Here is an 18,283-nt window from a genome sequence, read left to right as displayed (position 1 = left end):
GATGTGCCTTATACATAATTTATGACCTCTGTCAAACGTCTGCTAGGAATCAGCATTCCCTCCCTGGAAGGTATCACCTACATATGTATGTATACATAGGTGAGAAATGAGTAGTGAGCAGCGGTGGCTCGCGCGGAGCCTCGGCTTCTACTCTCTCTCTTGCTCTTTTTATCAGTTGACCTACAGAGTGTGTGTGGGGCGGAGAGAGGGTGGCGAGGGGCCGCACACGAAGCCAGCCGAACTGTGTATCCTGCCTTGATAAAGAGCAAGCGCGATAAACTTTGCGTGCACTGTCACCCACGCAGACACAGACGTAGAGTGAGCCAAACCAACGGGAGAGGGAGAGAGGGAGTTGCACTCGACGCAACAGGCTTGCAAATGCATGAGTTGGCTGCGCTGTCGCTGTCGCCGTACTCACTTACAGCCGCTACGCTTTCAGGAACAAAAACAATAACAAGAGCACGCAAAAGTTCGCTGCCAGCCGTCCTCTGCCTTGCCTTGCTCTGCAGCTGCTTCATTCCATGCTTCGGTTTCGGACCTGGTCTCGTGTCGGTCGTGTCTTGGCGGCGTCTTCGGCGGCAGAGGCGAAGCACAAGCAGAGCGACGTCGGCGTCGTGGGCTCTGGCGTTGGCAGCGGTGTCGTAGGCACAGGCCCCAAAGTTCTTACACATTCGGTTGCGCGCCATCGTACGAGGCGGTCGCACACTTTTCGGTGCGTTTTCCCTCTTCCCCCTCTCTCTCACAAATACACACAGACTCTGGGACCCTATCTGCCACGGAGGTGCAACAACACACTAACGGACAGAATACTCACCAAGTTCTATATTTTTTTCGAGTGACCCCCCCCCCAAAGTGCTCCTCCAAAACCTCTCCAAAAGGATAAATCACGAAAGAAACAATCATATATCTTTTCTGTTGTAGTCCGTGCTCTTGAGATTTCCTTGAAGTTTCCTTGCTAGTTTTTTGTATTTCTTAATTTTGCAACCAAGAAACGCGTTCCAAAAAAATAAAAAAACATATAGTGGAACCGGGTAACCGGATTTCGGGATCTCTTGTCGCGGATCGGGTGTAAAAATCAACACGCGCGAAATGTTAAACAAAAATGAAAAAAGTGGCACATAAGAAAATAAGAATAAAAATAAAAACCTACACGAAAACCCCAACCAATACAGGGAAGCCTCCAATGGGGGCTCAGGTCCGGCTCCCGAGATCGGAGTTTTTTTCTGAGGAACTTTGTTTCCCTCTTGCTCTTACTCTACCCATCTCTGTCTTTGTCTTTTCGCTCTTTTTTGGGGCTTCCATTTCAATACATTTTTTCGCTGATTCGGGAATATATTCTCCACCCCCCCCCCCCCCCCCCCCCCCTCCACCCCTCTACCATTTCCTCTTCTGCTGACCTACACGATTTTCCCCCTCTCTCTTAACGATCTTAACGCTCCACTCTTTCTGTCTCTCTCGATTTTTGCAGTGCCATAGCCGTAAAACACTGTCTTCCTACCGTTTACCGTTTCACCCCATCAAATATATCGAATATCGAACCGAAAACTGCCTTAAAACCACACACACACACACACACAAAGTACCTATAACCATAAAAGCTGCCAAAAAACCAAAAAGAAACAAATTTGAAAAATAAAAAACCAAAGTAAAATCTAAGCCCCAAAAAAATAAACGAAACCCCACACAAGCGATGGGATCATCCGGATCCCAGGCGTCCGCGTCCGTGTCCGGGATCGCGACAGGACGGATGTCGCTGCTGTTGCGCCTCCTAGCGGTGGCGCTAGTAATGAATGCCTGCCACATGCCGCTGACCAATGCCAAGGTGAGTAAGAGTGCTGCAGAGTATACGGAGTGTAGAACCATCTTTCATCCTTTGAATCCATTATGATACATGGAATGATCCCTTTCGAGAAAGAAATTCCCTTTTAAACGAAAGAAGTTCCCAGCTGAAAAAGGATATATCCGATGTGTATCAACAGATTCCGAATATCACAATGACAGGTTTCTTGTGGAAAATGTCGTGAAGGAGTTCATGCGTACGATCTGGACCCAACAAATTCTTCAAAGTACATCTGCCCACACAAATAAGGACGTGTCCTCAGATATTTGGAGATTTGTTTTAAAATTTAATTTGTAAAATTCAATGAATTTCCGTATCCCTGAAGTATTCGAGTATATGTATTATTAAAGGCAGCCATGGGATGCTCCTTTTGGAGTGGAGTCTTGTGTTCAAATGCATGCAATTTTTCACCCAAAAAGGAAATACATATATCTGCGATAGCATTTTTTCGGAAGTTTACTTGAATTTAAAAGCCTTTTCCTCTTTGCTAAAAATGTACTTCTCTCGCGGAATACCTTAAAAACTCCTCGCTATGAAATTTCAAGGGATTTATAGGAAGAGGCACATGAAAATAGGAAGAACCTCTTATCTTAGTCCTTAAATAAGAAATCCCCTTCATTCGTAGTCTTCAAATCCGTTCGTTCCTAGCTTTCTTTTTCAATGAAAATCCCACCACAAACTCCACGAATGAAAATGTCTTTTGGTTATCAAGAGCTTAAAACATCTAAAGTCTCCCAGTCTTTTGAATGTGTGCCTGTGCCTCCACTCTGGTGATGATGACACTCTCTGTTTGAGTGTCGAATGACGTGCCATGCACCAAAACGAATCAAATGAATCGAACGAACTTGAACTATTTTTCAGATGACACACATTCAAAAAAGATTAGCATAAGCAGCGTTTCTTGGATGCATCTTCCCAGCACTCAAAAGTGGATTTGAAAATAGTTTTCCCCCTCTTCGACCCTCATTTAAAACGCATTAAAATTGTCGGTGGAAATTAACATTTGACATTAACATTTATCTTGGTCTCAACAGAGGGGGGGGGGGGGGGGGGGGGGATGGATTTCTGTATATTATGGACGGGACACTGCTAAAAGACCGGATTTGGTGGCGACAGAAAACAAAAACAAACTAAATCTGAAATCTCGCCTCAGCTTTGGTGGCTCTCTGGTTGGGGGTCATCACGATGGGTTATCACTGTCCCCAAAATATTCCCCGCTTTGTTTTTTTTTTGCCAATTATGAAAACGTTGATTGTTCTAATTTCTATCTATCTATCTCTTGTGGGTCTAAGGAGGGGCCCAGTTCTTGGGAGAGGCTCTATGTATTCGGAGGGGCTCTACGTCTATCGGCTAATGAGCCCTGTGCAATGACAGGCCACCGGCACCGGCACCGGCACCAGCACCGCCACCGGCACCGGCTGCCTGCCTTATCACGGGGCATGTTAATGACATATTGCCCGCCCCATAGACCTATAGATGTAGCCTTGCTGTTCCGCTGCTGTCGTTGGTTGCCTTCCAAATGAAATAATTTCCAAAATTAACATTCGAAATCATTTCAACATATGTATATTATATGGTCAATTTTTCGATTGGCTGCTCTTCCATTCACTTTCTGTCTATCGTTCTGTCTGTCTTGTGTTTTTGCTGTGGAGGTTTTCGTAGCCAGGAAGTTGTAGGGTTCAAGGCTCATATGATTGTAGGGCCTCTCTGGAGAACCATAAGCCAGAATATTCCGAGTGATAGGGCAGGCGGAAACCAGGTCGACAACTGAAGAAATCTTCGAAATCTTTGCCTGGAAAATTCTCTCCTTGGAAGTTTCCTGCCAAGAAGTCCCAAGTTGCCCTGAGAATGAAGTTCTTGCAACATTTGCATTGGAATGGTTAGGAGATTGGAAGTCTTGAATGTAGCCTTTCGCTTAGGGCAACATTTCGTGCAGCAAGTGCATTGCAGGTATGCCATCCACAACGCAGCGAGGGCTGTGCTCATCCTTTCCCACTCTTCGATTTGTTTGTGCTTTCATTTTTAAAGTTTTATCACATCGGAAGTTGCTTGTAAATTGGGGCCAAATTCTTATAAAGAGTTCTGTGATTCCATTTAATTCCATATAATTCCTTTTTATAAAAATGTAATATCGCATGCCACGAATGCCGCGAATGCACTGCCACTGCTCCATTCATGGTCTTATCACAAACTCTGCTGCAAAAAGAAAGACAGAGGCAAAAGCAAAGGCAAATGCGGAGTGTACTCTAAATGAGGTCACTGACAACAGAAAGGGAGTCCAGCAGCAGGCAGGCAGCAGTGTGCCACAGATAAGTGCCGCTGCAGCTCCATCGTGGGGTGCCTTTCGCCAATGCGTATGCGAACTGTGGGTCCACGTCCATGTCCAGCCATTGCGTATACGAACAGGTGGTCAAACGACCCAGACAGGATCATAGGCAGAACTTTTACCCGTGCAGATCGTAAGGAACTTCTGTCATGATAGACTGCTGCCCCTACAGATCAGATCTCTTGTGGGCCCATCTGTTCCTGCAGACTGCGGACCGCTCTCTCTCTCTTTCCCTCATGCCACATGTCTGTCAAACAAGCTGTCACAATTTTTGCATCATCAACAGATCCCAAATAAAAAATCACCACCAAAAATCAAAAGAAAAAGGCCAGAAAAGAGTATTACGAAATTTGACGAAGAGATGAGAAAGTGGCTGGAAGTAACAACAAGTTTACGGTATATCTGTGTATCTTTATCTGTAAGCTTTAAAAAATTGGAGAAAAACCAAGATCGGAGGGACCATACTATCGTACAGAAAACCACAGATGTGTCTCTTCCTCAACGCGAAACACGCTGCGTAGATGCTGCTTTGTATCTTTTACGGCAGAGTATCTGAAGCTTTGGTATCTTTTCCTTTGCCTCGCCTTGTTTGTGGATTGTTTGTTTGTGCACCATATGGACACAAGATGTTCGGACCATCAACATTTCGATCGACACATGCCAGGCAGGCTGTGTATCTGTATATGTAGCTAATGTATCTGTATCTTTGTGTCTGTTACCAACGGGTGCCCGTTACGGGTGCTTCACACATCAAATGCAATTTTGTTCAATGGAAAAAAGTCATGACAGTCATTTGTTTAAATATTATGACATTCCGCGAGGGCGACTCCGACCTCTCCCTGCGCACTCTCTGCCCCTGGCATATGCTGCCTCTTCCTCTTCCACTTCCCCTGCCCCTGGCCATGGCACTCCCTCTGAATTTTATTCTGCCACTTCAATCTCAAGTTCAGAGACTCTCTATCTGTGGAACATGTTTATATGGAATAGATAATTCAAGTGCCACAGCGAAGTGCCAGAGAGAGGTGTCACTAAAGTGTCTCTCTCGCTGCCTCTGTCTCTGTTTCTGTCTGTCTCCTCCCCTGATGAGTGTTTGACTGAATGATTGGCCAGAAGCTTCCGCCTTCCGCCTTCTGCCAGCCTTCCAGCCACATGCGATCGAGCCAAGTTTCGGGGCCCATTAGTCATCCTTCTAGAAGGAGTCGCGTCGCTGGCCCTCGTCCAATAAGTGACGTAGACATTCACATTCCCCCCACCCCCCCATGCATTTCGTAATGCCCCCTTGCAACAGAGTGTTTGAGTGGCAGGGGGCAGGGGTGTGGCAGACTATGAAGTAAACGTTTAAAAATAGATATAGACACAAGAGTACGCGAGCCAGCAAATAAAAAGATACAAAACAAGAGAAAAGAAAGAGCATTGGAATTTCATGTTGTTGAGAAGAGAAAGACAGGGACATGGAGAGGAAAAGAGAGATAGAGAGAGAGGGAAAGCGAGTGCCACGACTAGACCTAGAGGGACATTTTCTCTCTCGGTTCAGGTCATTCGGCTTACATTTCTCTATCCTTTTGGATGGAAATGCACAGTTCATGCACTCGACTTCTATCACTGAGAGAAATCGTTGGAGAGAAACCACTTTGGACTGGGAGAAAGGAAAGGGAAAGCAAACATGAACTCCACACTGAGAGAGCTAAAGGGCCTATCGACGTGCAATATTTCACTGCAATTATAACTATCGATAACTATGACCGATAATAAATCGATATTATAAATATATTACTTAAGCGATCACTTCCGATAAAATAATTAATAGCTATAATTATCGATAGGAATAATTATAAAAATCGATCGAATATATTCCCATCGACTGTAGGCCGTTGCCTACTTATCGATAACTAATCGATAACGGCAGTGTGTTTTGTGTATGTAAAACATGATCCTTCCGTTGTGTTTTTGTATCTGGTATCCATCACATAAAGGAGCTTTTAAATTTCTGCTAATTATCCCGTCTTGCTATCCAATCGATTACAGATCGATTATGACTATCGCTTCATTAAACGAGCTTGCAAGAATCTATGTAAATTGTACACTCTTTGTTGCAAACATCTTCCCTGCTGTTGCGTCACTCTCTTCAGAGTTCCTTTGGGCTACTTTGTCACTTCGATCCGTACTGAGCTTTGGAGAACACAATATGTAAATATATTTTCTAAAAGACAATATTTCTGTTTGAAAACCAGCTCCAATATGTAGCCTTCCGTGCAATTTAATATTTGCATTCGAGAGAGATGTCTGCATCTATGTATCTATAGATGGCGTATCTGTATCTATGAGCGTAAATACACCGTACGTTCGTGTGTGTCTGTGTGTTTTTGCTGAGTCTCGTGGCGATGCGATGAACAATAATTATTGTTTAAATATTGCATTGCGCAAATGTTGAAAATAGAAAAAACTATCAGCCCGAAGGCAGCAGCAAACAGCACCCAGACGCCGCTCTACATCTCTGCCCCATGCTCCCACAGAGGCACCCAGTTTCGCGGAGCAGGGGAGAAAACTGTCGCAATTTGCCTTCTGAGCTATTGCAAAATGCAAGAATGCCTCCATCCGTCCGTCCATCTTTTTGTGAGTGGGATCATCGCATATATATTCTATTGTGTCATTCACAACAGCAACAACACATCAATGTGCATTTAAATATTGTATTTAGGCAAATGTTTCTTTTTACGAGCAAAATGTGTGAAAAATACAAGTATCTTCGGGCGGATTCTGTCGGGAGAGCTTATGTGCGCTTAATATTCCACTGCCGGATCGATGTATGGATCGGAGAAGGGTGCGGCATGGCAAGCTCATTCCACATTCAGATCAGGAGTCGTCAATCAATGGGGATCATCTCTGGAATCGGAAATAAGTCTATAATCTGAGATTCAATCCGCAAGAAACATTTTCGCTTAAGCAAACGGCCACAGTAGTTTCCGATTTCACGGCAGGAAACTTTGAAAAGGAAAGACTCCCCGGACATGGATTTTTTGGTTTTCAATTTAGTTTCCGTCTGCCATATCTCCCGGTACGGATCGGGTAACGAATGGCCCACCACACAATCCAGTGGTCGATCTATCGATAAATAAATGAAAACTGGTTGTCGCTGCTCTTTGAAGCGCTCTTTTGAAATTCATTTTGACTACAGCTAAATATACAGAAACAGAAACAGATACAGATACACTTATTAAGCGATAGATTGATCCGATGGGGAAACCATTTCAATTGATTACAAATTGAGATCCAATCAACTTTATTTTGATTGCCACTTAAGCCCAAACGAATGTAGATTTTCGGAGGGAGCGTCCTGATCCATGGAACGTTAATCATCATCAGCGATGGATCGATGATGGGGAATGGCGGAATGGATCCCGAGGGTGTGCCCCTTCTGGCGACACATTGATGATGCGGGTGACATCAGCCTCTGCCTCTTCGGGTCTGTCTTCTGTGTCTTTTCATAAATTATTATTTCGGTGGAAATTAAAAAATTCCTCGCCAACATCGATGGGGGAATGGGAGTTGCATCATCCAAGGCAAGGGGGCGCAGGGGCGGCATGGGGCAGACAGCATCTGGAGCATGACAATCTCTGATGAAGGAGCAGATGGACCATAAAATTCCATGGAAATTCTCAATTGTTTTTCATCTCAATTTAAACGCCCGCGTTCATTTAACAATAAGCGATTCAACAATCGAAACTCCCCAAAAAACGGCCAAGCGATGGCCAATTAATTAACAAACAAAACATGAAAGCCCCTCGAAACACCACCACAAAAAACAAAGCAGAACAAAGCAGAAGGCAGCAAACACGAATCAAAATGCGGTGCATAATTATGCAAATTTCATTAATTTGCCATCGAGTCAGCGGCTATCTGCCGCCGTGTCTACGGGTCTTGCATATATTTATGCTGCTTTACGGAAAACTGGATACCATAACCAATCGCAAAATTCGATTTCATTTCGATTTGATCTTTACTAATGGCTTCTCATTCAGAAAAGAGCCTTTCAAAATGACTATTTTTAAGACGATCAATCATATAGGGATAAGAGATCATCAATCGAAAGCGAAAACGAAAGTGTTATCGAAGGAGGGAAATGTTTCCATGGCTTTCTGGGTGGGTTGGAATTACCGAACTATAATCAGAGACATTTCCTTCAAATTATCCATCGAATCCAAGTGTCGTTTAAGGTATCGTTTAAAAAGCTGAAATTGATAATTTATCGATTGCTTAAAGAATTATAAATGCTATATTATGCTGTGGTCCTCTCGCTCGGTCATGATTGAAACGATCAATAAGAAAGAACAGTTCGATTTCGCATTCTTATTATACAACCCATCGATTTATCGGCGAATTATCGATCGAACATTATAAGGAAACCAAAAATGAGCAGAAGAAACGATTCCGATTTCGATTTCCCAACGTGCAAAGTTCGATTTCTGCTTCCATACTTGATAGATATCTGAACGAATAATCGATCGATTTTGCAATGCTATAAAATCGTCTATCGTTGATCGATCAGATCTATAGATTATCCGCAATGCTCCCCCTTACTGTAGTCATGCTCTTTCGAAGACGCTTCGAGGTGTTCTTGGACACACAATAATCGAATGAATGGAAGATATCTTGAGGTGTCCGTTTTCCACTTCCATCGAATTCTCTTTTGGCGCTTTCTTTCGATTTATTTGCATTGCCGCAAACAAATTAAACTAATTACCGGAACAGCAACAGAAAAAGAAACAAGTGAAGGGAAGAAACAATTAATGAAAGTGTGTGTGTGTTCCCAAAACGCATTTACGCATGAGATATCTTTGGGGAGGAATACTCTACACTGTACATATAAGCAGAGTCAGGAGCCGATAAGATATAGGGACCATATATGTAGTACATACAATACATACGATCGTAGATGGCATAGTTTCCCGCATTCCCAGTTGTTGCCGGTGCTGTTCCCTCTGTGCAATGCTCCATGTGTTGCCAAGTTGATAAGGTGGTCGACTGATAGCAGAAAAATATGGTCGGGAATGGGTCTTAAGAATGGGTCTACGAAACGGGCCTGCAACTATGGAGCGGCCTCCGTCTGTTGCTGCCACTCACGGCTGTGATGAATCTTAATTTAATGCATATTTCGTTTGACATTTGAATGCCCAAAAATCGTGTGTCAGAGTCTTTTCCAGCTCTACCTCCCTTTTGAACCGGTTTTCATGAAGCCAAGAAGCTGCCGCCAGTTGACACTGCTTATTATTATTTTAAACGCGCTTTAAAACCATAGAGTTCAAGGGTATGCTGTATTTGCAGAGACATATGTATGTAATAGGCGTCTAGAAAAAGCGACTTCGGAGCCATATAATTGGATGATTGGATAGAGAAAAAGCCACAGTTTCCGAGCTACAGTTGGGAAACTTACTAAATGAACTGAATGTGCATAATTATATTTTCTAGCTAATTAAAAAGTTTCAGTTCTTGAAAAACCAATTCTATAAAGACATTACCTGCCTAGATGCCAAGTTTCGGTAAGATCTGAATTTATACCACCAGTTTCGGTCGATTCTAAGAGACTCCTCTCATCTCAGGGAGTAGTCGGAAGAGCGGTAGTCATCGCTTAGTCGAAAGTCTCTTCTTTTGTATGGTTTTTTTGGTCAGAACTTGTTGCCTTATCAGTGGAGAGCCAATAGAGAGAGAGAGAGAGAGAGCCGTGCCCGCTCTTCGTGGCAACAGTTGGAAACAGCTTGAAGCTCGAGGCGCTATCCAATAGTTGCTTAAACCCCCATTCCATCCCATTCCCCATTCGATTCCGTTGTTCTTCAGTCCATTCGTTTGACTAACTCCAAAAATATGCGGTGTCGCATGCAATGAGGTGCCCCTTCCCTTCCGCCGAGCCCTGTCATACGATTTTCGTTTGTGTTTCGTCTGGAAAACAGTGTCCAATGCAGAATTCGTATTCCGTATTCCATTTTTATGTGAAGATCAGCAAAAAAGAAGGAGAGCTCTGTGTGTGGAGAAGTTCATTAGCTTCGGGGATCGGATCGGGTTGTGCGATCAGCTGATGATCCCAGCAGACGACCACTCTAGTGAGTGATCATTATCGTCTTTCATGTGGCAACCGAGGAGGGGAAATAGCTCTCAATGAAATGGGAGTGCTCTAGAGAGAGAGAGAATGGTCTCAAAATGGCAAAACTTACAGATCTAGAGATGCAGCATAAAGAGGAAAAGCATTCGGTTTTGGATCAAAGAACCTAAATAAGTGATAAAAATGAAAGGTAGTTTTAATCAGTGATTTCGAAATTATTTGCCTTGTTTGAACTCGAGGAAACTCTCTCCCAGTGTGGCGCTAGTGTAGGAGCTATGTGGCCCTTCGCACATGGGACAATTCTACAGCGAACTGAATGTCATTTCCTATGGAGTGCAATCCTCATCTTTTAATGTATTCCGAACATTATTTGTGGCCAAACATTTGTTCCCGACATCAATTTGATTCACGCTTTCAGCGGAAACTAGTTCTCCGATCATCATCATCATAATCATTAATGGCGGATCAACAGCTATGATCCCAAAAAAGCATTTGCCAGATATTGGTATTGATTAATGGATTAATAATTCAATTAACAAGCGCTTCTCTCTCTTTGTAGGTATGTCACTGTTTTGCGATTCGTTTCGCTTTGTTTCGGTATTCAGATTCCGAGATTCGATTGGGTAAGGTAAACAACAGACTGCTTGACGCTTGGACGCTTAGACCCTGCACCCGTGTGCGCCCCACCTTCAGTGGCGATCTCTAAATGAGCCCATTAGCTGTCAAAAGACAATATTTGTCGCTGTCTCACATTTAGAGAGCCCCCGCAGAGCCCCCCCCCCCCACATACAGCGACAGCAACGACAAAAACCGACGACTTTTGACCAAAAGCCAAACTTGATTTATTTCCTGTATTTGTATCTGTATCTGTAGCTGTTGTATCTGTATCTGTACCTGCGAGTGTAGAAAATGAAACGTGCCGCCAAAAAAAGAGTGGAAGAAGAAGCAACGAGCGGGAACGTTGTGAGTCGGTGCTACGGCCGCGAATCTACATTTACACCCGACACTCAGTCAGTTTGGCTCCCCTCCGCCAGAGGGCGCACACTGCACGATGGAGAGTGTGGGAGAGAGAGAGCGTAGCCATTGCAATTTCAATTGCTCCTTTTGGACTCTGCTACTGATAATAATAAAGAAACACTTCCTTCTGGGTGTCACCTACTTCCACTTTCACCATGAATCTTATATACCGCGATACTCTTCGAGTAACGGGTATAAAAAGCCCGAAATCAAAAGCAAATATACAAAATATACAACTTGAGACTTTGGCAAACGAATGAATCTCTAGCCTCCTGATTCTTAAGCCACCCCCCACAAAATGAAGCTAGTAAAAGAAGAAACTTGACCTTGAAGGCCGTTTTAATAAATAGATAGAAGAAAAATAGATAAGTCGCTTAGAGAGAGAGAGAGAGAGAGAGAGAGAGAGAGAAAGATAGAGAGATTTGTGTGAAGTGAAGGGACATAAAAGAGGGAACCTTATTCAGCGTTTCTTAATGCTTTTTAAGATCTTTAAGCACAAAATATTACATAAGGTTGGCGCCTGAACCGCTAAGCCACATTGGGAGCGAGTAGCATGACAGAGAGAGAGTAAGCTCATGTCTGAAATGGAAACACTCCCTTCACTGCTAAAGAGAGAGAAAATGGTGACTCCTTCTGGTTGAAGATCGTGACCGATACGAAAATTCATCCATTGCTAAACCACAGTGGAAGAGAGAGAGAGAGAAAGTGCCTGGGGTAACTACTCAATAACACTGGGAAAGAGAGAGATGGAGCAACCCACGAAAACCCGAATACCAACCACAGTAGGCACTTACTTTGCTCTAACCTACCAATACGAGTACGACTCGTATCACTCCCAAAAAGCCTGTAGCCAGGCAAGATCTAAGGCTATAACTTATCTGCTTGTTAGATTCTACTGCTACATTCTTCCAACAATGTACTATATGGATGGTTTACCCACCTACAAGCTGGTCGTTGTGGGCGATACTAAAACGGGCAAGACCTCCTTGATAAAACGTCTCCTCACAGGCCTTTTTGATGAGAATACGGACTATTGGCCGACCAGAAAGCACACTGAACAGGATATCGTGTTCCACACCAAACGGGGACCCGTTCGATTCAATGTTTGGGACACCTCCGCTGAGCAGAAGAGTCCGGGTCTGCGCCACGTATGCCATCGGGGCAGCGACTGTGCCGTCATCATGTGCGATGTGACCAACCAGGAGACCTGTGACAACGTGTTCCTGTGGAACAGCGAACTGTGGGATGACTGCGGCCGCATCCCCACTGTCATTTGTGGCAACAAGGCGGACAACCCCAGTCGCACGGTCTTCAAATTAAATCCAACAATCTGCAAGTCCGATATGCAGTACTTTGACATCTCGGTGAAGAACAACTACTGCTGTTCGGAGCCCTTCATCTATCTCTTCTATCAGCTGATTGGCGAGCGTTTCCACTTTGTGACCTCAATGCCGCCAAACGGGCTTCAAACCATTCTGGAAGCGGAGGAGGAAATGGAGCAAGACGCTCAAGAGGAGGAGACGCTAGGGAAGTACAAAGATTATGTTAAGAAAGAGGATGAGCTCCTAAAGAAAATCAAGGACTACTTTAAGGAGAAGACCGTGGCTCTAAAGACGGGCAACGACCATCGCGTGAACATAGCTCCAGGGAAAGACAACGACGGTCGTGAGGAGACGATCACAAACAATCAATAAGTTTCAAATTGTTTGGTTTGGTTTCCCAAAATTGTTGTAGTTTCTGTTTAAAAAGTACAAGTTCATTGACTCGGAAAAAATATTAAAAAAAAAAGTTTGAAAACAAACTAGATTCAGTGCGATACTTTTAAGGGTATCTCTCTCTCTCCCAGTGTGGCCCTACTCAAGCAGTACTCTCTTTCTCTCCCAAGCGGGATTCGTACGTTCTTGTAAGGGCAAACGCGGCCTAACTCTCAGTATATTCCCAGAAATGTATAGAAGTAACAATTGCGACCTTTAAACCTCTCCGATCTCCGACATATGGTTGAGCACTTTATGGCTTTTTTGGACTGCCTTCCACGGAAGTCGCCAAAAAATGTTGCGCTTCCCATCAGGTGGGAAACGTTAAAACGTTAAACGTTTCTCGTGAAAAGGTTCTTAAAAAAGGTGTTTATTCTGCACAAAAATTACGCCATACTAATTTTGTGCGGCTACCCTTTGGCCTCAGAGGCTGCTAGTTATTATACATACATGTGTTCTTGTCATACAGTGAAACCTCTATCGAGGGAAACACTGGAAAAGTCAAGAGCCTTGCCCCTTGGACCCCTGTCCCACTCCGCCTCCATCCAAACGGTTTGACAGTCATTGATATATTGTCAGTCGCAGTCGCAGTCGCGCCGCAACACAGTTATGACGGATGGCTGCCGCCGCTGCTGCTGCCGACGCTGACGTCGCAGCTTACGGTAATGCAGTTGAAGTGCTGGAAACATTCCGAAGAAGTGCCCGAACTTTTTTTTGTGTGTCTCTTTCGTTGTGCAGCAATGCGCGTCGCGACAACATCGTCTTTTAGCTCGCGCTCTCCCTCTCTCTCCTAAGAAGAGAAGAAATCAACGGCAAGCCGCAGTCAAGAGGGTTGTCGCTCTGCGTGCCCGCCCCAGCCCTCTCCACGGTGTGTCTCTGTGACAATGACAAGGAGGTCTGCATCTTTTTCTAAACAGATTTAAGAGCGCCAGAAAGAGAGGAACAACAGCGACAGAGGCAGAGGCAGAGGCAGCGAAAGCGTCTGACTGCCGACAGCAAAGGTAAACAGCCGAGGCATATCATGAACCTCGTGAAAGGGAGGTAAGGTGGGAACTGAGATGCGGGCGGCCCCTTGCCAAGGAGTTGCCTTACCTTCTATAATAATGTACCTTGGGGACAGCGATGCTGGGCCTGAGATTTTTGATAGCAGCAGAGGCAAAGGCAATCGCAAAGGCAAGACTATGACAGAAGCAGAGGCAGAAGCCAGTCCTAAGGCAGCGGCAAAGGCAGCGGCAAAGGCAGCGGCAGAGGCAGAGGCAGCGACAGATATCAAGATTTTGATCTATGCTTAAGGGGAGGCTTTGCCGCTTTTTGGAGTTGCATATTTCCATGTTTGGCCACTTTCTGTCTCTCGCTCTGGAACAAAGTGTGCCACTATCAAGAGAGCGCTCTCTAGGAATGCCCCTCACCTGCGCTTGAATGCACTTGGGCAGAGACGAACGACCTGGTTCTGAGAGACAGCGGCCGAGGCAGAGGCTGAGCCCGGGCCCGAGCCTGAGGGCTGTGGCTGCAGCGGAGGGAGGTGCGGCTGTAATTACGTTTACTTGTTGTCTACTGGTTGCACCGTCTCACAGGGCTCTTTGCTGCCCCCTTGTGCCGCATTGTGTGTTGGTGTAATACCTTTAATAAGCAGGATGACGTTGCACTTGATGACAACTGCAGAGGGGGGAGCGAGGTGGTAAGGGGGGGGGGGGGGGGGGCAGCAGCAGGAGAGCGAGTGGGAGTGGGAGTGGGAGGAGGCATCGTGTTGCCTTTGTTCCATTCAGCGCTTTGTTTTTTCGTGCGCCCTGTGTCACACTTGAGGTCATCACCCGTCCGCAGCGGTACCCTCGTGCCCTCTCGCTTGCACACGCACATAATGGAGCTCATTCTCTGCCTCTGTTGCTCTCTCTGTGTTCGCTGCGAGGCATGCAACATCGTGGGTACGAAACAAAAGCCGCCACTGTCAAGGATGCTTAACGGCAGTTGGGGTTGGGAGGGGGGCACACAGCTGAGCTCCAGCCGAAAGACGCCGACATGCGAATGGCAAGTGAAAAGAATGGCAGCCGTAAAAGGGCATTATTCAACGTTTAAGTGTGAATGGAAAATGCAACAGCTGATTTTTACCATTTCCCTCGAATAAAAAGTCAGTGCAAAGAGCAGCAGCGATTGACAGCATGAAATCGACAAGACCTTCCATATCTTTCTATATTTTCTATTACTTTCTTCTATGGCCAAAAAAAAAACTATGGCGATTTCAATGTCATTTGAAATCCAATCGGGCCCGGCCATCGCCTGCCGTTGGACATTGCGGAACACTAAGTACGTATTTCAAAGGCCTGAACAACGTGCTTTGCATATGACGAAGCCGCTCCTCACTTGGTGCGCCAAACACGTCGCAAAGAAAGCCTCAAAAAGAGTGATGTGATGGACTGAGAGACGAAGCTGAGCTTCGTTGTTGAGTGTTGGGGACTCCCGCAAAGGGAATGGACATGGAACCACAAGGAATGAAGGCCCGCCATAATTTATAGCGCTTCTAAGACACTGTTCCTTTCTGGCGATGCCTTCTGCATAAAAGCCATAAACTGGTAGGCCAGAAAGTGTTTGGTATGTGCTGTGCGGTTCGGCCATTTGATTGATTCACCGAGCAGTGGATTTTATGAGCGCCTTTTTGCTGTCTGCGATTAGCAATGATGAGGTAATACATAGCGCAGGCTATCTTTCCATATCGTATCGTATCTGGAGAGGCCCGATCCGATAAGCCGCGTGCGCGATCCGAGGTCGTCGCTGTGCCGTCAGCCCCAACTGTTGTGGATGGATCCATCATCATTCCGCTGGAGGGGCAGGCATCGGCGGGGGATGGGCAGATAAGTTAACCGCCGACTGCCGGCTACGTCAATATTTAATTTATAGATATTGTTGGTCTGTGGCCGCGTTTCCTCCTAAGCTCGAGGCAGACGTATGCCAATCTCTCTATCCTCTCGCTCTCTCTCTCTCTATCTCTCTCTCTCTCTATTTGGGTCTTCCACATTTTTCGTTTTCAATCTCCTCCTGTCTTTTGGCATCTTAATCGTCCGACCAGAGGGGTGCAACGAAATGGCGAAAATTCACAGTTCATAGAGCGAGGATATCTTTATGGGAAAGAAACGATATCTTTTGTTGGTTTTTTTTTGTAACTAAAAAGAGTCTGTTATGTTTCGTCGAAAAATCAGAAAACTGATTTTCTGTTCTCAGTTTTCAAGCCAATAAACATACACCATTGGTTCCGTGAACGAATTTCCCATAAGCAATAGGACACCATCGCTTCCAAGCGACTCTTTAAAGCTGTTTAATAGAAAGAACTGCCTAATATTCTTATTTTTTATAGAGTTAGTATAAGAGATTCGTTGATTCTTGGCTTCGTCTTCAAACGATTAGTCATTCGTTTTCTCAGAATTTTTCGATGGAAGCTTTACAATATGGGGCTCTACTTTTTATGAAGCAGCCTCCCATAAAGAAATCGCCTGCAGCCAAACAAAATACTCATTCAAAATGGAAATAAAATAAAACCAAATGTCGTTGTCGCTCGTCGTTGTCGAGGCTATTAAACAATATGTATGTGGGGAAATACTGTGCGTAGTTTTTGGGACGGCCCCTGCCTCTGGTTCCATATTTGTGTATCGTACACCTTCGTGTACACTCTTTCAGGTAATTAAGTTTAAAGTTGAGAGGCAGCACGACAGACGGGAACGGGCAACAACAGCAGCAGACGCAAAAAGCATTCGACGAAAAATGGAGAGCATAAAATAAAAACAAAAACCAGGGAATACTACTTCGAATACGCGGATATCCTCTAAGAATCTTCTGTGCAGAATTCAAAAATAGGAAGTAATGAGCTCTACAGACACTAGACCGCGATAATGGATACTCTCACAGAATATTATTTTCGTATATTTAAACTTGTGGAAATTACACCTTAAAGTTTCTTTGTGGATACTGCATACTCTGTTAAGGCCCACCTGTTGATCTCCCGACTGAGCTCTATGGTTCAACAGGCTCTGTATGGGGACACTAGTACAGGGTATCCCACTGCAAAAAGCGAGTGAACTGTGAAGCACTCGCCAGTCTCAAAGACTCAAAGTCTCAAAGTCTCAGCTTCTTCTGGGAGTCGGAGTCGTAGCCGCCTCTGAAGCTGCTCGACTAGTCGAGGCGGGGTGGCGGCCCCGAGACTGTCGCATTTTGCAGTTGCTATTGCAGCGGTAATCCCAGAGACTGACTGACCTACAACGACGCCTCATCGTCATCGTTCAACGTTCAACGTTGTCTGTCGACTGTCGCCTGTCGTCTGTCGTCTGTCGTCTGTGCGTGCCTAATGAGTTGATGTAATGCAAAACCAAACGAACGAACGAACGAACAAACGGAGGAACGAACAAACGGAGGAACGAACAGTTTCATTTACTCTTACTAAAGCGAGTGAGTGAGTGAGTGAGTGGCTGTAACATATAGCATACGCGTGTAACATGGCCCACATACTCGTACGGACATCACAGATGCCCACTACAGTGGTAATCCCATCGAAGACATTCCCCCACTCTATGCGAATATTTACAGATACTCTCAACCTCTTTCGTATTTTGGATCCAGTGTTGCAAAACCCTTATTAATTCATTCGTGCAGGACACGACACTGTACGGGTGCCAACCACGTGCACGTGAGCGGCAGAGCAGCAGAAATGCACTTTCCTATGCGCATAAGACAGGTATTTGCTGAACCATGCTATGGAGCTGTTGATACGCACCTTAGAAGATTAGATGCATGCGTTTCAAGTGTTGGAAAATCGTGCAAAATCGTTCACTTCTACAATTTCTTCCAATTGCGATCGTTATTAAGAATAAGGACCACATTCAAGAAACAAATACCAGCTCCAGTGTTAGCTAACGTTATTAGAACACATCCACATCCCATGAGATAATAAAAGCATTAAGAAACAAGCTGTGGAAAGCGAATAAGCGCATTTTGGGATTATACTCTATTTGCTCCAGTCTTCACTGTACTTTGATGGTTCGCAGTGTCTAAAACAAATTGCACGCAATTAAACACGCTCCATGCTCCATGCCCCATACCCCATGCTCCATGCCCCATGCTCCATACGCCATGCGCCATGCACCACGCGGCCAGCAGCTCCAGAGGCGCTTATGCGATTTGCATCGCCCACCAAAAATAAAAAAAAGAGAGGAGGCTCTGGGCTTGCGGTGGGTGAGTGGCTGTAATTGTAAGCGACTCAAATGCTAAGC

At 45.0% G+C, this 18,283-nt stretch overlaps 1 protein-coding gene across 28 annotated transcripts in view; it reads left to right on the top strand.

Moving 5' to 3' along the window:
* The first annotated feature begins 608 nt into the window (after positions 1-608).
* The window catches only part of trol (terribly reduced optic lobes), a 100,681-nt gene continuing 83,006 nt past the window's right edge, over positions 609-18,283 (top strand). For all 28 annotated transcript variants that reach the window (XM_015186839.2, XM_015186853.2, XM_015186848.2 and 25 more), the window contains exons 1-2: positions 609-712; positions 1,469-1,822. In XM_015186839.2, the coding sequence (XP_015042325.2) occupies positions 1,691-1,822 (132 nt within the window). In that variant the 5' untranslated portion in view covers positions 609-712; positions 1,469-1,690. The remainder of the gene's footprint in view (positions 713-1,468; positions 1,823-18,283) is intronic.

The sequence above is a fragment of the Drosophila pseudoobscura genome, chromosome X (assembly GCF_009870125.1).
Source record: "Drosophila pseudoobscura strain MV-25-SWS-2005 chromosome X, UCI_Dpse_MV25, whole genome shotgun sequence".
Taxonomy (NCBI): Eukaryota; Metazoa; Arthropoda; class Insecta; order Diptera; family Drosophilidae; genus Drosophila; species Drosophila pseudoobscura.
The sequence above is the reverse complement of the archived record's forward strand: the minus strand, read 5'-3'. Positions and strand labels throughout refer to the sequence as shown.